General features: G+C 47.6%; 1 protein-coding gene across 4 annotated transcripts; it reads left to right on the top strand.

The window, feature by feature from the left end:
* The first annotated feature begins 4,032 nt into the window (after window positions 1–4,032).
* Window positions 4,033–18,287, top strand: tnrc6ba (trinucleotide repeat containing adaptor 6Ba). Of its 4 annotated transcripts, none has more exons than XM_052072385.1 (22): window positions 4,033–4,519; window positions 5,787–5,876; window positions 6,238–6,259; window positions 6,540–6,983; window positions 7,064–9,880; window positions 9,997–10,158; window positions 10,359–10,555; window positions 10,677–10,748; window positions 10,985–11,185; window positions 11,348–11,467; window positions 11,646–11,771; window positions 12,263–12,436; window positions 12,584–12,691; window positions 12,848–13,043; window positions 13,563–13,703; window positions 13,933–14,079; window positions 14,516–14,659; window positions 14,798–14,887; window positions 14,974–15,177; window positions 15,332–15,399; window positions 15,565–15,704; window positions 15,928–18,287. In XM_052072385.1, exons 2-22 carry the CDS (start codon window positions 5,820–5,822, stop codon window positions 16,520–16,522), a joined length of 6,225 nt encoding a protein of 2,074 aa, XP_051928345.1. In that variant the 5' UTR covers window positions 4,033–4,519; window positions 5,787–5,819; the 3' UTR covers window positions 16,523–18,287. The 4 variants fall into 4 exon arrangements, with proteins under 4 accessions (XP_051928345.1, XP_051928344.1, XP_051928343.1 ...); XM_052072384.1 differs by having other exon boundaries at window positions 4,035–4,519; window positions 5,790–5,876; window positions 13,536–13,703; XM_052072383.1 differs by having other exon boundaries at window positions 4,035–4,519; window positions 13,536–13,703.
* The last annotated feature ends 207 nt before the right edge of the window (window positions 18,288–18,494 follow it).

Genomic DNA, 18,494 nt, shown 5'->3' with positions numbered 1-18,494 from the left:
ACGTATGTTGAATGTTAAATAAGGTTGAGCGGAGGCAGAGAAAAGGGCGGAGAGGAGATACGTCGGGGTGTACAAAATGAAACCAGACGTGACGGGAATTTCCAACAAAGGCCGTTATGGTTTTACATACGACACGGCTAAAGTGAGTTCCTGGTGTGGAGAAAAAAAAAGTGCGCCGCATTCATCGGATTTTACTTTTTGCATCTTCAGATGAGAAGACATTTTCTTTGATTTCAAATTGTATTTGAATTGTACGTTCAAGTCTCTCGTAGTCATGTATTTAAAAAAATATATAAAACTATTTCTTTTTTTTTTTTTTTTTGGGCGGCCCGGTAGTCCAGTGGTTAGCACGTGGGCTTCACAGTGCAGAGGTACCGGGTTCGATTCCAGCTCCGGCCTCCCTGTGTGGAGTTTGCATGTTCTCCCCGGGCCTGCGTGGGTTTTCTCCGGGTGCTCCGGTTTCCTCCCACATTCCAAAAATATGCATGGCAGGCTAATTGAACACTCTAAATTGTCCCTTCGTGTGAGTGTGAGTGCGAATGGTTGTTCGTTTCTGTGTGCCCTGCGATTGGCTGGCAACCGATTCAGATTGTCCCCCGCCTACTGCCCGGAGACAGCTGGGATAGGCTCCAGCACCCCCCGCGACCCTAGTGAGGATCAAGCGGTTAGGAAGATGAATGAATGAATGAATTTCTTTTTTTTAAACAAAATATTTTTAAAAAATCAAAGACACCAGAAGTCACATTCATTCATATGTAGATGGTTATATCCATTAGTATCTTTTAGATGCTAATGCAAAAAAAACAAAAGGGGTCAATTTAGGTTTTATGAAACTCTCAGACGTTTTCTGCTCGAGCAATTTTTATCCTTCATTCATGGCTCTTGTCTACGTTTGGTGCAATGGTGGGATCTCCCTTCAGGGGGAAAAAAAACATCTTTCCATGGGGTTATAAAAATGTCATATCTTAAATATAAATGCTGAGTGCTGCTTTGGAGCAGAAATAAAGGATGTGCTGAGGAAGCAGAATGGACTCCACCCTGCATCTCAGCTCCTATTTCTACAATGTGTGTGTGTGTGGTGGGGGGGAGGGGGGTGTCAGTACTTTGGCTTGTAAGAACACGTGAGTACAGATTGTGTGGTGGAGTGCGTGTGGCATCTTCTAAGAGTGGCTTGCAGATGTCGGAGTCAGACTGTGGCTACGGACCGGCTGGCCGGATTCATCTCGATTCGAACCACGCGACACAACTGACGAAAGCAAGACAGGCCACGCCAAGCGCAGGCTCCTGCACCTCAAATGAATTAAATTTTATGCCGCGAATACTGTACTCCTGTTAAATTGGGGTTCAGAGCTCTGCAGCATAACAATAAACATGACATTTTCGCCTCACTTTTTTTTTTTCCTGTGTTTGGATTCTCAACTGCGCTCGCTGTTGTGTAACGACGGGGGAGTAGATTCCTCGCTTGATTTAGACATTGCATTAGACATTGCAGGTCCTGTCAGTTACTCGTTGTAAGTCATCATCTTGTCTTAATCCAACAATTTGCTTTCTTCGCTGTCTTTTTACAGGCTCGGGATCGTTCTTGGAGGAACCGTCAGGAGCCATCACTTGCCGTTCACAAGTCGTTTACGTCAGAGTTGGGGAAATAAACGTGACACGGCCTAGCCCAAAGGTATCTGGAAATACTGACTGCGTTGTATAATCACATCGGGGGCTTAAGGCTACGGTGGAAATATTGGTAGCTTAATAATGACATGGAGCAAAGAGAAGAAAAAGCCTGACGGCGACTCGCAAAACTCCCGAGAGGACAGCGGGCCAAGCTCATGCCGCACATTTCAAGGCGATGAGAGAATGGAGCGGCGTTTTATATATTGCCATCTGTGTTTTGTTGTGCATGCCTTCTCTGCAAACGTGATTAATTGGAGCTTCAGGAATGTGCGCGCACTGTTTAGTCTTCAGCGGCCCCGAGTCGTCGGCCCCTGACCCATCCAGGGAACCAGAACACCTCTAAAAGCCATCAGACGGTCACCTTATCTAAACGCAGCGCAGGAGAGCGGCCTCCTCCTCCTCCCATTGGTCCATCCATCCTGTCCTTCGTCATAAACCAAATTCAGTCTCCGCTTAAGAGTATTTTGATCACCGCAGACTCCGACCGGACGGATTGGCATTTCCTGTGGGCGGAGCCGTGGAGCAGACGCATTCTTGGGCCAGTCACCTTCACTTCCTGTCTCTGCTAACACCCCACTGAAACCCAAGCGGTCTCACTTTCTCATCCACGATGCATCGCACTGTAGAGTCCTCCCGTTCCTTGAGGCTCATGTAAAACAAAGCTGAACAAGGCCGCCATATCGGTTTGGTGATATCGAAGGAGACGGAACTTCCAGAATGTTGCGGTGTTTTGTTGCACAACGGCAAGGACAAAGACGTGAAAAATAGTTCCAAGAACCCCTCCCGTGCCACCAGGGGCGGAGTTACATGCTGTAGTTAATTGTATTTTATTACAATCGTTCTTTATAGATGCACTACCGTGGCGTTATTTTCCTCTTAGTTGTCAGTTTGGAAGCTATAAATGATACATAGTTGAACTTTATGAAAATGAGGAATTACATATAGTTTGTCTTGGGTAATTGTTTCACTTAAAAATCCAGGTGACCGTGGGAAAAGTTTCAACTTGGCAGGAGACCAGGCTGAAAATGTCTCAGGTGTCATATTATGAGGCACAGGGGAGCCACGGTAATGCATTTCACTTACTCATGCCCCTGAATCGCACTTTTTTTTTTGGTCTATACTGTATTTTCCATTTCATGTGTTTTTTTTTTTCCCCTGCTGCGTTCACAACTCAATCAGCGTTTTTTTTTTTCAAGACTTCACTGTCAAGGAATGTATTCCTGAGTGTGTAAATGCATATTTATGCTCACGGCGGTGAGTCTGAGGAGGTGTGACAATCAATTACAGTCCTCCCAAGGGGTCAGCAGCTGCACCAAAGTGTTAATATTCGACAGCTGGAACTGTCAGGGGGTTTTACGATTGATGCAGTGTTGTAAGCAGACCTCAAGCCAATCAGTCAATTGCACTCCGTGTGCCGCACAAGTAAATGGAGTCATTGTACATTCACATGTAAAAGTCTCAAACATTTTGGAAGTGGGATTAAAAAAAAAACAAAAAAAAAAACATACCAGGTGGTATGGAACCTCAGAAATTTGAGGCAGGCATACGTAACCACTACTGAACTATGCACTGACTTGAATTATGATTTTTCTTTCAAAAATGCTTCCAAATCTATCATTGAACGAATCGTTTTCACGTCACCTTACATTTTAGGAAGGCTTAATTAAAATATTCCTTTTGTAAAAGTTTGTTTAAAAAACGATATCGATAAATGTAGAAGATTTGTCGATGTAGTTTTTTAAACTTTCCTACTACAGTACTTTCCGTGGTACAGCATCCATAAAGCAAAGCTGTAATTACAAAGTGCAACTGTAATTTGGTAAAATTACTCCCTCTTGTGGACGATTGTGAACACTACGTCTAACTCAAAATGTATCGCGCATTTGAACTTGAACACAAAATTTACTCTTGAAAGTTTGTTGAATGATAAACAACGCAATTGTTTTTGTTCCATTTTATTTCATCACAGATGAGAACACAAAGGGATCGCTTTCAGTTAATTTGCACGAGATATGCCGTTGTATTGATAAGATGTTTTGTGTTGTTTCTAAATAATTATCTCGTTATAATTTCCAGTGAGTTTAATATTCACAATAAAAAAAACAGTTACCTCATTTGGAACACAGTAGTGAAGATATTTTGTCATTCAAAATGTGGGGAAGAAAGATGACTTCAGAACTTTATTCTGGCTTCAAACAATTATGGCCTTTGGAACGATAACAATTGCCGATAATTCCAATACTCATGTCAGTAAACTTTCATTGAAATGAGCTTCAGTGGGTGATGACTTCAATTGACAGTATCTGTACGTTTACTTAATTACAGAGCTGAGGAGTGAGCGTGTGTACTTCTGCACTCTCTCCTCCTCAAATCTCCAGAAAGCCTGCGTGTTTTCCTTCTCCCGGCCCCGACACGAAAAATGTGATCTTTGTTTCTGCAAGTGTCTGGAAGTTTATGAAGGTCAAAAAGCGTTTTTCGCGATGCATCCCTCCCTACCGCAGGCAACCAGTCAGAGCGCTTCCACGCAGTTGCCACTGGCTGCTGGCCATTGGAGACTCTTCATGCTGAGCAGCAAAATGGCCGCCCGTCGACCGACTGACTCCACAGCGCTTTGAATTTGAACATTTCTGCATATTTTTGCCTCGCTCCGCAGCAACCATAGTACTTCTTTACCAGCCAGTGGCGCGTTGCGCGTGTATTTCTACCATAGTTCATTTACTTGACGTATCCGCTCAGGCGTCGCTGTTCTTGTAGCTTCGACGAATGCCTCAGAAAGCTAAGAAGAAAAAAACGCACTGAAGCACTTTAAGCTAGTTAGCACGCTAGCTTTTCTTTATATGTGATTGCTGAGGTGAGTACCGCAATGTCTCCTTATCGTTTTACTCTTTCATCTCATGCGTGCAAATGCAAATTCACAAAACGCAGCGTTGTCTTGATTGTTTGCCCGATAGCTATCATTTTGTGCACATGCTAACGCTATTAGCCCGAGCTACTTGTGGCTGTCAAGGTGTAGCATTAGCTTGCACTGTGTTTTCATATTCAGAGGTCAGCATTTGCTTTATGGCACGGTGCATTTGCTATAAAGGCGCTTTGTTTACACAACAGAGACCAGCTACTTTATTTAGACGAGTGACAATTGATAATTGTGTTTTCTTTTGGATTTGGGGAGTCAGGAACATTTCAGCCACTCCTGTTAGCCCCCAGCGGAAGAAGGATACATTATGGATTGTTTACACCTGTAAAGGCCTGCACATACAACACGTCAGCCAATTCATATTGTGCTTTGTTGAGGTTAGTTCACTCTCTGTAACTTGAAAAAATTTTTCTCCACCTTCCAAGCAACCAGTCGTTTCCAAAATGTAGCCCTGTGACATTAGCAAACTCCTCGTGCCATAATGACTGGAAGGTTAAAAGATAATGCATCATCATATTTTATGTAATGCAATAGTGATTGGGCGCAGTTTGTTGTTTTTATACCCAATATGGGCTTTGTGGGGTATCGGTATACAAACGATGTATTCCTCGCTTTTAGGAGCGCAAGCAATACTTGACATGAATCACAAGCATTATCCTGGAAATGGCGATTGATTCTTTTCAAAGAGTGGTTTGTGTTTTGTAATCCATATATTTGTCCTCTTTACTTTTGTATACCACCGTACCATCCCTGGGATTAATTGGTGCTCTGGTGTTGTGTACGACTGTACCGTAAAATGCTCTTGAATATTAACGTGTGCTGAAGGAGACAAAACAACGTATGAACATTCTGTTCAGGAAGTATTTACAGGATGACTCGGCTGACTTAAAGAACTCCCTCTCGACTAGTTGAACTTAAAAGTGGGATCAGCTTACGCAACGCTTGTGTGTGTATGATGGGAATAATAATTACTGAGTTTGTGGCCCCATTCTTAGCTCTGCCACCTGATGGCTCATTTATCCTCTAAATCCCACCGAATATGATGCTTTACACATGTAGGTGGTCTCACATGGCTCTGATGCAATGTTGATATTGGCTTTTTCTGCTTCTTTATGCTTCAGCATTTGTGTGTTCGCGCTTGCTTGCATCCAGAATTGAACAGAGTAATGAACTGTAATTTTAAATATACTGCTTATCCTTCCAGAAGAAAGGAGTTTCACGACTGGAGCAGTCGTTCATGGAAGACAAGAAAAGGAAAAAAGAAGAAAAAAGGAAAAGGGAAGCCTCTCAGAAGGTGTGTTCAATTTGTTTTGATCACAATATTAATGACAATCACCCAGCATTGCTTCTCGAAGTGCTTTTGTCAAGCAAGAAAAATTCATGTGTCTCCAGAGGAATCTCTGAAATTGATTAGGATCTATGGGATGGCTCTCGTGTTTAGTATAAGATATCCAAAGACAGATATTTGCTGCGACTTGTGTATTTCACATTGTTGTCTTCTGTTTCTGAGGTTTAGTTTTTCTGTCAGTGCCACCAAGTGGAAGTAAAACAAATAAGGAGCCTCATTGTAATTTGAATGAGTGAATTGGATTTCAATCATGGCACCAGTTACAGCTCAATGATTCTATAATATGTATCTTGTCTTTTCTTTTTAGGTTACGGAACAAAAGAACAAAGGTAAGATGTACAGTAATTTTAAAAAGTACAGTTCAATTGCTTTGATATTAAAACAGTCTGCCCCCGTGTCATCATGTTTTTTTCCCCTTCTTTCAGCTACTATTTATTTATATGATCTCTAGTAGTTTGTTTGCACTTGAAAATACCCATTCTAATTGCCTTATTTTGAATCCCATATTTTGCGCTCAGCATTTACCCCGCCAAGTTTAAAGATGTTCCTTGTTGATTATTAACTGTGCATTTTTGCCTCCTCTTTTCCACTCGCGGCTTCGTCATTCAGTGCTAGATTTGACCAAGCAGTCGTCTGCGCATCCTCCCGCAACTCAGAGCAGCTCTGCCTCCCCCAGCCCTGGACCCTCCCCCTCTGCATCCCCATCCCCAGCCACTTCAGGCCCTGGCAGTGCTGCCGCCCAGTCACAGGGTGGTAACAATGCCAAGCGCCTTGCTGTGGCCAACGGACAGCCCACCTCCACCTCCAGTTCTTCCTCTGCCACAGGCAGCACAAGTGTTACAGGGAACGGGAATACAAGTAGCGGCGGTGCGGCCCAGGCGCCCCAGCAGCAACCTCGCTATATGCCGAGAGAAGTGCCGCCGAGATTCCGCTGCCAGCAGGACCATAAAGTGCTACTGAAAAGGGGGCAGCCACCACTGTCCTCCATGCTGCTGGGAGGGGGAGGAGGAGGAGGAGGGGATCCACCCAATGCAAACACGGCTGCTGTCTCAGGTATGAGTTACTCAATGTTTGGTGGAAAATTGACCACCGCCTGAAATTCCCTTTTACAAGTAAGCCTTTGATCCTTTCAGATTCGGGTGCAGCTACCACCTCATTGGCCCTCACCTCGTCATCAGTTGCTGCTTCTACCACTACTTCTAATTATGCAAATTCCATGTGGGGCACGAGCTTAGGCAGCCAGGCTTCCTCGCAGGGCAGGGAGAAGGTGATTGTAGATGGGAACGACCTGGAAGAGTGGCCCAGCATCGCTGGAAGTGATGGGGGAGGAGCTTCTTTCACTGTGGCTGGAGGAGGTGGCGGCGGAAGCAGCAGCAGCAACAGCAACGGGATGCCTGTGAACAGCACTAGTGCCTCTGGCAACCAATCCTCATCCACTTCCTTGTTCTCTTTGCCCAATGAATGTATGCAGTCGTCCAGTAGTGTGGCGTGGGGGACGGCTGCCGCCCAGGGCCATCTTGGAGGAGGAAATGCAGTAGCTTCAGCTGGGCCTATATTACAGCAGTCCTCCTCAGTTTCCAAAGCCGCCGCTGTGCCAGGAAGCCATGATGCCAGTGGCCTCGTCGATGGCAGCAGTGGTATCCCGGGTGCCAACTTTAATCCAAATGCCAACCCTTCGGCCTGGCCTGCCTTGGTGCAACAGGATGAAGGAGGTCCATCGTCCTTCCATCACCAGGGCCCTGGAGGGACTTTATCTGCCAACAATTCTGCTTCCGTAGGGCTCAAGGCTGGGGCAGTGGCACTCGGGGGTCACCAAGCTTTGTCTGTGAATCAATCAAGCACTCATCAGCACCAACTTCACCAAATGCAATCGAGAGACAGAGAGATGGCAGGCGGCAAGTGGGATAGTGAATCAGCGGGACCAAAAATTGCAGGAGAGGAAGGAGTTGCGGGAGGAATGGGAGGTGGTGGAGACCACAATCTTTGTTCCTCGTGGAGGGGCCAACCCTCTTACCCTGTATCCAACTCCAAAACGGGTGCCTCAAGGACTGATGGATGGGAGGGCAGAGAGGGTGGCACGGGGTCATATAGAGCTGCTGAGGGGGATAATGGGTCTTCGGGTTGGGGTTATCCGGGGCCCTCCAGTGGGGTTAAGTCATGGGGCAGTGCTGGAAATGGTGCGAATGATAGTCAAACTGGGGTATCTCAGGGAGGGTGGGGGACATCAGGAGCAGGAGTGGAAAAAGGGATGTCTAGTGTTGACTGGGGTGGGAGTTCCTCTAGCACTGGAGGAGCTCATCCTGGAGAAGTCAGGGGAGGAGCCTGCAGCAGTAACAGCAGCAGTAGTGGATGCAGCACAGCTGGCAATCCGCCCGTCACCTCGACTGCTATGAACAGAGCTTGGGACAATCAGAAGGGAGAGGGCGAAACGGGGGAATGGGGTGAGGGAGGGCACGGAGCACAGGGAGGATCTTTATCCAGCGGTGGGAATTCCAGATGTGAAAGGGAACATAATGGCTCCCGTCCCCGGCGTCAGCCACCCGATACTGAAGCTGCCTTACAGAACCTGCTCAGTCGTCCCGATCTTGATCCACGGGTACTATCAAACACAGGCTGGGGCCAAACACAGATTCGACAAAACACAGCTTGGGATCTTGGTAATCAAGCAGAACACAATAAGAGCGCGCTCTCGTCAACCTCTTCAAAACACCCAGCTTCTCTGGGACATTCTTCTCAGTATTCGTCTGGACCCAGAATTCCGATTGGTGATTCCAATGGGCCGGGGGTCCACCCTCCCTTGCTTTCATCTGCTGGCTCCTCTGCGGAGGGCTGGGAGACCAGCAGCAGCAGCAGTAGCAGTGGTGGGGCCTCTTTAACTGGGAGAGCTCCACAACCTTCTGGCCCAACCATGAGTAATCTTGGCGTCTCGCAGTCTGGTGCAGTGATCGCGGCAGGTACTGGTAGTTCGGGACCCTTTGGACAAAACGAGCAAGGAAAGACTACTGGCTTGGGTGCAGGAGGAATGGGTGCCGTGGATAGTCAGGAGACCAAAGGATGGGATAATGAAGAATGGAGAACCAATCGAGGAAATGGGGGCAGTTGGGGTGGTCTGGGCGAGCAAGGTAACCCTGTGAGCGCCGAGAGGGGAGCGGTAGGGTGGAAAGAAATGGGAGGAGAAGGACGAGGAAGTGGGTGGGGCTCAGGGCAGAAGGTCGGGGCAGGTCGGGACTGGGGTGAGCAGGAGTCCAAATCTAATAGTAGCGGTGCAGGATGGGAAGATGAACCGAAGAACGGGGGAAGGAACTCAGGTGCGGGCAGTTGGGGAAGCTGGGGGGAAGATCATCGGAGGTCCTGGGGCGCAGGAGGGCCGGGGGCGGGAGGCAGCGGAGCAGTTGCAGTTAGTGGGCCCAAACCCCATCAAGGTTGGAGTGGAGGAAATAAAATGCACCAGATGCCAAACAGCCAGTCAGGCTCCATCACGGGCCTGCAGGCACAACTGCAGCAGCAACAATCACAGCCCCGGAATCAGCCTCCACAGCTGCAGCAAGCGTTGGACCAAGGGGCTATGCAAGGGGGTGGTGGGAGAAAACCAATCTCCCAAGCTCAGAACCAAAGCTCAGGCTGGACCTCGGGGCCCATGCCTGCTGGCCATGGTGGGAGTGGATCTGCACCGAGCGGTTGGGAGGAACCGTCCCCGCAGTCTTTAAGCAGGAAAAATGAGATTGATGATGGAACATCAGCATGGGGCGACCCAACCCATTACAACTACAAGCCGGTTAATTTGTGGGATAAGAACACCACCCCCGCTGGCCGGCAGCCACACGGTCAAAGTCAGGCTCAACAGCAGGGACCCCCACCTTCAACGCAGCAGCTCAATCGACCTGCCACAGGACCTGGAGGCGGCAGGGACTTCAACACCAGTCACGGACTGGGAAAAGCTTCTCCGATGGGTGAGACGCCTGCAACTGTCTGTTTTGTCAAAAAGATGATCAATGATTAGAACCGACTGAAGTTGGCCACCATTTCTGTGCTTGTAAGAGTCAAATATTGTTTGGTGTGCGTGCAGGTACCTCAGGTTGGGGTGGTACACCTCCAGCTAGTCCCACGGTAGACAATGGTACAGCCGCTTGGGGAAAACCGACCGATGCCCCCTCTGGCTGGGGGGAACCTGATGACGCTGGCGGGAAAAGTGGCTGGGGAAACCCTCCTTCCAATCCAATTAATTCTGGTTAGAATATATAAGAAATAGTACACCAAATCGTGAGAGACAAAGCTTAACTTTGGGTAGTAGTCACGGTCTGTTGCGCATATATTTCGATATATTTATCGATCCAATAACGTGTTAAAACAGGAAATATGGAGTATATAAGATATCATGTATATTGCCGCGATGTCTCAATGCCGACTGCCATTGACCTTCTCCAACAGGATCAAAGTCTATGCAAGACAGCTGGGGGGAAAAAGAGGGCTCTGTGACAGCGTCACGTCACTCGAGCTGGGAGGAAGAGGAGGAGGGCGGGAGCATGTGGAACAGCGCCGGCTCCCAGGGGAGCGGGTCGTCCTGGGGACAGGGTAGCAATGGTGGCTGGGGACAGAGCCACAATGTCAAGAAGCCTAGCCACAAGGTAGGTTACCTCCATATTGTCTTGGATAGGTTGTTCCCAATGTGTGCTTCATTTTTTTTTAAACTCAGTCCAGGTTTGAAGCTTTAATTCTGTTGACAATGTTTAACCCACTCCTATTCAGGGTCCGCTCAAGGTTGGGGGAGATTCCTGGATGAGCCCAATAAACAGACAATTCTCAAATATGGGGCTTCTGGTAAGGCAATTAAAACCCTGACTTATTAGTGCCTCGGTGTCAAACATGTTTTCGTAGCCCATGACTTGTGCTGTAACTTATGGCGAACAGAATGTCAGGAAAAGCTTACTAGAACATCTGAACTTTGTTTGATAAGACATGTGCCGACTCATTTGACATGACCTGGAATGTGATTGGTTAACTGGTGATCGTGACGATAACGAAATAATGACTGTTGTCCTTTTGTGTTGGGACAGAATGACGATCCGAGCGGTCTGAACATTGACCTGCCGCCAGGCGCTCTCCAGGAAAAGAAGATGGAAATGGATAAAAGAGCCTTGGGAATGATGGATTACAATGGAGACATGCGGAAAGGACGAGGGGGAGGCAGCATGGCTTATCGTTCACCCGTTTCCAAAGAGGCGGCGCCTGGGGATGGTGTTTCTTTTTACGACAAGGTATGTCTCTGTGTCTCGACTGATATAAAAATCATTTTGTACACTTCGTCTTTTCTTGCTCGTGTGATGGGTACCCCTTTTCCTTCATTCCCTCCTTGTCTCACTCCTCCCCTGTCCCCCCGCGCCACTCAAATGTCTTTCCCTCGGCTGTCACTTGGGCAGACCTTGCTTTTGAACAATCAGGATGGGTACCTTGGGGAGGACGGTCCTTGCTCTCTGTTCTCACCACCCACTGCCTACAAGCCCCATTCCCTCTTCAATCACACTATCCCCTTTAGACAAGTAAGATACCTGCTCCTCTTGTATCTGTCCTCCCATCCTTACACTCTATTCCGTGTAGTTTTCTGTGTTCACGAGGTACACTTGTTCAACCTAACCCTCAGTCGTTTGACATTCTGCTTTAGCTTCGGTGCTTTCTGTGAAATGTAAAAAATTTTTTCCCTTCTATTTTGGATCACAGGGTGGCCACGGTCTCCTTGGCAGTAGTGGAGGGATGTCTCAGCCCAGACACCAGCCCAATGTTCCCACCATGAACCAGTCCCAAGGGATACGAGCACAAGTGCCTCATCAGTTCCTGTCACCTCAGGTGTGCTTACTCGCCTTTTATCTATCAGATACCATTAGTATTAAAAAAAAAAAAACTCCCGCATATAACTCTATTTAAGCCAATTTAGATTATGCATTGAAAAATGACATCTCGCAACTAAGCCACTGTTTTTTCATTTTTGATTCGCCGATGAGAGTAATTTGATGGTACATTGCACGCAGTTTGGAATTGACTGAGCCGATGAAGACACATTTGTGCAGAAAACGCAATCGCTTCCCACCACGTCGACAAGCTAATCAGAATTACATCATCGCTCTTCAGAACAAGTGTTGTACCACTTATTTCTGGAGAATACAATGCGTTGAATGAGTTGACATGCTCGTTATCACCTACTAATGAGAAGAGCAAAAGAGAATCGATGTTCATCAGGAAGCAGGAAGCTAACGTGGTTGCTCTTGGTTACAGTACTGAAGAGCGCCTGTGGTAACGTGCATGTGCCTGTCATTGTGTTCCCCCCCCCCCCCCCTCAGGTGCCAGGCTCCATGCTGAAGCAGATGCCCCCTCCCAGTGGGGGCATTGGGGGCGTTGGCAGTGTGGGAGGAGTGCCTGGAGTCGGCGGCAGCGGTGTGTTCCCTCCACAGCTGTCCCCCCAGCATATAGCCATGCTCAGCAGCATCTACCCGCCGCACATCCAGTTTCAGTTGGTGAGAACGAGCACAGCACACCATTCTAAATGCTACCACTGAGCTCCGTTGCAAACGCTTCCCTGTATTTTGCTTCTTTTTGGAACATTGGCCGCCATGTTTTTCGCAGTGCAAAGGTTTTAAAAAGTTGCATCATCTTTGTGTTAGGCTTGTCAGCTCCTCCTCCAGCAACAACAGCAACCACCACAACAGCAGCTGCTGCAAAACCAGAGAAAGTTCACACCTAATGTGCGGCAGCAAGCTGACCCTCAACAGGTACACGCGTGCACGCAGCATTCTGCAACTATTATTAGGATGTTTGACAAAATTTGGTTTCGGGATGATTATTATTTTTTTTTAACCTGACCTAGACTGTCAAAATGTGCTTGCTGACTGTGTTTTTATTTATTTATTTATTTTGCGCCTTGGCAGTTGGCGAGGATCATGGCAGTACTCCAGCAACAACGGCAGCAGCAGCAAGTCGGAGGTTTAGGTGGCAACCTCAAACTCTCTCCCTCCCACCATGGTGGAAGTGGTGCCAAATTACACGGGGTTGACTCCTTGCCCCACCAGGGCCTGGCAGGATCTGTGGCTGACCTGCATCAGAAAACGTTTGGACCTTACTCGGGTGAGTACCGTATTTTACAGAGAATATTTTAATGCAAGATCACCGATCGACTTTAATGTCACAATTTGAGCGCTCGATCAATGATCCGCAAAATAAGACAGACAGCAAACACAACCTAGTTCACTCTGGGGTCATTCTGTGCTGCCATCGTGGATATATGAGCCCGAAAGCGAATCTATTTTTAGCCTTGTCTGGTGTATTGTGAGCTATAAAGCCTTTGCACTGGGAGGTGGAAGTTCTGCGCCATCAGCCATCCAATCGCAAAATATTGGATGGTCGAGGAGTCCATGATTCTTAGTTGGGCTCAACCGATATGGAGTTTTGGAGACCGATGATGCTTTTTACACATTGATACACTGATTAAAAATAATTTTTTTTAATAGTATGGAGTCTGCCCCCGTCCGCAAATAGCTGCGCATTCACTGTATTTTATGTTTTGGGTTAGTTGAAATATCTTAAACAATTTTGACATGTTATTGCCTCCATCTACAGGCTTCAGTTCTGGTGTGAACCTCGCAGGTATGGACCTGGGCGGCTCTATGGTCGGGGGGCCTGGGGGCATGAAGGACATGGGAGGACAACAATCTCGTTTCAAATGGATGATGGAGGGACACTCCTCGCCAGACACTTCCTCACCTGAAAATGCATTCCACAAAAATGGTAAGACTTCAATTTTGTTGTTCTTGCCCTTTTTGGGGGGGGGATCGGGGGGGGGGGGGATAACAAAAAAAAAACATGTCCTGAGAAAAGTGTGGGGTGGGGGAGGGACCGCGGGATATGAATTCCAGAACCTGCATTGGTTTAGAAGGGACATTGCACAGGAAGTGATTTGTTGAGCCATCCGTTGCCGGTGTTGCCGTTAATGGTGTTGATCCAAACTGTTGTGCAGGTCCTGTCACCTCCATGAAGATGCCGGGGGGCTCACCCTACTCACAGTACGACATGATTGTTGGAGATGCGCAAGGCAACACCGGTTGGCATCGCACCCCTGGCAAGATGAGTACTAAGCCCACCACTACAGCCAGCTGGCCCCCTGGTAAGTGGTGACACTTTACGCAATCCTGTTTGCACTAATTACTTGACATTCAAGGTCTCAGTGGAGCTGACGCTGTATGAATTTTTAAATGGCACGTTATGCAATTTTCCCACGAATTATAAAACGGTTCCCAGGTGCATTCATTACCGTCTGTGACTTTCTTTAGTCAAGTGGTCTCCTACGGCCCACCCGAGGAGACGGGTCTGACATATGGTGTGGGAGGGGACGGAGCGCCATACAACACAGCCAGCTTTCTTAACCGGCTGGATTGAATTGTTTACAGCTGTTCAAGTGTCAACCAAAATGGCATTTAGCTGCCAACAAAAGCACCGTCGGCCACCAGACTGACCGGCGATGTGTAAACCTTTTGGACGACTTGTACAGCATGTCAACTGTTGATGAGCATTTTTTCTTTTTTTTTTTCCTTCATCCTCAGAGTTTCAGCCTGGTGTTCCCTGGAAAGGAATAGATCGGGTTGACCCCGAATCGGACCCCTACATGACGCCAGGGAGCATGATGGGAAACACCGTCTCTCCCTGCCTCAATGACACTGAGCACCAGTTGTTACAAGACAATACTGGTTCGTATTGAACATCGTCGTTTTTATTTTGCCCTCCCGTGAAGTGACAGCCTGCCCGCATCGGGGCTTTGACCGATCCTCGCAAAATCGTTATGAAGTCAAAATGTCAAGTTCAACACTAGCTATTCTTCATTGCAGATTCCATCCCTCCCCTCAACACCTTACTGCCTTCACCTGGTGCCTGGCCCTACAGTGCCTCAGATCCCCTGAACAACGCACACAACTCAGGTAAGCTTAAACACACACACACACACACACTGTCTCTGACAGATAATGGGACTTTCAGCCACCCCTCTATCGTCCTTTTTTAATAGCAAAGTACACAGACTATAAGACTGGATGGCCCCCCGAGCCCATTGGGCACAAGTCCTGGAAAGCCAGTCGTGGCAGCAGCCAGGCGCAGCTGTCGCGCCCACCTCCAGGCTTAGCCAGTCAAAAGCAGATATCGCCGACCCCGTGGTCAGGTGGTGGCCCTCGATTGGCCGGCAGGGGATGGAGCAGTGGCTCGGGCACCTCTGGTAAGATAAAAAGCATTTTTATTTTTTGCCTTGCTAGATTGCAAGGTTGGGTTTGTTTCTTTCTTATCCCGCTGCACTACTCAATGATGAAAGTGTAATTGTGTTTTTAGGAAATGTAGAAACGTTTGTCAAATGTGTTTTGCTCTCTCTCGAGGCTCAGCGTGGAGCGACAGCAGCTCTCGGGAAAGTTGCTGGTTGGTGCTCAGCAATCTCACGCCACAGGTACGCTCGCGAGCAAGTATAACTATTGAAGCCATTTGCAGTTGGTCCTTCGTTTATTTTACACCGGCTGTTGCAGTCAGACATCAGTGGAAAGAATCTGGCAATCAAATACTTTAACTTCACACCTTGACCGTCACCACCTGGATATCTCCTCTATATCTGCAGATTGATGGCTCCACGCTTAGAACCATTTGCATGCAGCATGGCCCCCTGCTGACCTTTCACCTTGGCCTGACCCAGGGCAGCGCACTTATCCGCTATGGCTCCAAACAGGAAGCAGCCAAAGCCCAGAGCGCCCTGCACATGTAAGACAGATGATTTTTGTTTTTTACGGGGGCCGCTGGATAGACTAAAATCAACATGGAATACGGCCCGTGTCATTTGGGTGCATTATGCCACGGTACTTATTTTCACAGTTCTCATCTGGCACGACTTTGTTTTCAATCAATCACACATCCTTCGGTAGTCCCACTGGCCACCGCAGTTTTTCTCATAGTTGAATTTATTGTATGTTTTTGTTTTCAACAGGTGTGTTCTGGGCAACACCACCATCTTAGCCGAGTTTGTGAGCGAAGAGGATGTGGCCCAGTACATTGCACATTCCCAGGCTGGAGGGTCGGCGAGCGGAGGTGCAGGCACGGGCTCTGGCGCCACCCCCGCACCATCCTCTGCCGTTGGAGCTAATGGTAGCGGGGCTAACTGCGAGCTCGCTGCATCAGCAGCGACAGCAGCAGGAGGAGGAGGAAATGGCGGCGGCGGCACGGGAGGAAGCGGAGAGGTAGGGTCTTCAGCAGGGACGGTCGTACCCGTGGGAGCCGGACATTCCGAGTCCACGTGGCAAAGCCTGGAAGCCACCGGCAGCTCATCGGACCAGTCCGCCCCCGCCGCACCCGGTCTGGGCATCTTTTCCCAGTGGAGTGGCAACGGCGCCGGGGTGGGAGGAGGCGGAGGGGTGGAGGCGGGAAGGCAAGGTCTGTGGGGGGGTATGAGTGGCATGAGTGGCGCCGGGTACCCCAGTAGTAGCCTGTGGGGTTCGCCAGCACTTGAAGATCGCCATCAGATGGGCAGCCCGGCCTCGCTACTGCCAGGGGACCTTCTGGGAGGGAACGGCGACTCCATCTGAAGGGCCCCCCTCCCCCATTTGGAAAATCACCGTCACGACGTCACCCTCTATTTATTTCCACACACAAATGATGGAATTGAAGCTACACTGGTCTCCCGTCACACAGGCTACTTGCAATACATTCTCGTAATTTCACACATTAAATCATCAACGTTAAATGAAGACCACAGTGAAACTTGAAGCGGGGAGGAGGGGAAAAGGGGGGGGGGGGACTGAACTGGGTAGTTCTGTCTTTTTACTCCACGACCCGATCACTCAGGCATGTACTGTAGATGGGCTCAGCCGAGTCCCAACATGTCAACGCGTTAAGTCCTCGCTGTTGTTTGTGTGCCACAGTTGTCCTCCCCGCCCGAGCCCCTCCCTCGTCTTTTGTATTTAATGTCGACGACTTGCAGACTGAGCCTTCTTCGACCCGGTGTACTTCTCTTTAAGTTCTCATGTTCGGAAGCTTGAAAGTGACAAAAAGGATCCGGCGTGTCTCGTGGAAAACGGAGGGCGGGGGGATAACAGCACCTCGCTTTCGCTCTCAACTGGACCAGTGGCAAACTTTTTAGAGGATTAGAGGAACATTTTTACTCTATACCGACACCTCTACCTTGGTGGGAATGCCATCAACTGGGGCCCAGGGTTAAAAAGAAAGAAGAATTAAAAACAAAACAAAAAAAAAAACCTAAACATTAGCCAAACTTGCACTATATGCCTCTGGGGTTTGTTGTTGACTCATCCAATACAAATTCCTTCACAACTCGACACCGACCTTACAGGACGACTTGTAATGTTACATCAGCAGTGGCCTTGGCCCACCTGCACTCACACACACACACACACATGCACACACCAGTTACACACTGCTCTTACCTTTGACAAGCAAAACTCTTATCTCCTTGTGGATGTACATCGGTTGTCTCGGTTTGAAGAGAAACGTGAAAACTTTGTAGAGATCTCTTTGTTCCCCATTCAAAAACACTGACCTCGCTATTGTACTTTTGTTTTTCTTACTCAAAAGAAATCGACTTGGTTGTTGTTCTATATTGTCCTGATGTTAATGATGACTCTGGTCACTTATTTACTCGCTGTTCAAGGTGCCCTCCTTGCCTGCCTTGTGTGTGCATGACAGGAGCGTTGACGGTATGACCGAATGGAGGATGAAGAAAATGACGATATCAGGAGTGTTGATGTGAGTGTTGGCGCGCGTGTGTGGAATTGCTACAATGTTGAATGTTTTCTTTTTGTCCATGAGAGATTCATGCGGGCACTTGCTTTTGAAAACTTAACCTGCTTCAGTCAGGGGAGTGAATAGATGTTTATCTGACAGCTTGGCTTTTTGTGTGTGTGTGTGTGCGCGTGCGTGACCACCAGACATTGTGATAGCTGAAAAGTTCAAAAACATTGGCACTATTGCATATGTCTCTTAAGTTTGTTTTTTTTAGCAGCATTTTGTTCATGTTTGTTTTTCCATTTTGTTCAATGCAATTATAGATCATTTGTTTTTAAGACGCAACCAACTGAAGGCATTTCTATTCAAATGCTCAAATCCTACCATACCAAGCTCAGCTGGAACCAGTGTTTTACAGACACGTTAAAGATAGTAGCTGTTATGTTTTACAGTTTGTATGTTTGTTTTTTGATGTTATGTATCAATTTAAATTAAGTCAGTCTTTATCACTCCTGTTCAGGATGTTTTCATTTATTTCAGATGTTACGAAAAGGAGAGGAAATTAATTTAAAGTTGAAAAGAACAAGAAAATAAAGGTTCAAAGCGTTATTTTGCTGTTGTCGTTTTTTTAGCAGTTTTCATGCGAGTAGATTTTTTTAAATTTATTTTTTTTTATGGGAGCCTATCAAATTACCCTTCAGCCCTTTATGGATTTTACGCTTCCGGCTTAGACATTTTGGGCCCTTCACAGTCTGTTTACAGTCCAATACTTGGAGTGTTTATTTGTGGGGGGAACACAGTTAGTGCCATTTGTAT

The sequence above is a fragment of the Hippocampus zosterae genome, chromosome 7 (assembly GCF_025434085.1).
Source record: "Hippocampus zosterae strain Florida chromosome 7, ASM2543408v3, whole genome shotgun sequence".
NCBI classification, from domain to species: domain Eukaryota; kingdom Metazoa; phylum Chordata; class Actinopteri; order Syngnathiformes; family Syngnathidae; genus Hippocampus; species Hippocampus zosterae.
The sequence above is the reverse complement of the archived record's forward strand: the minus strand, read 5'-3'. Positions and strand labels throughout refer to the sequence as shown.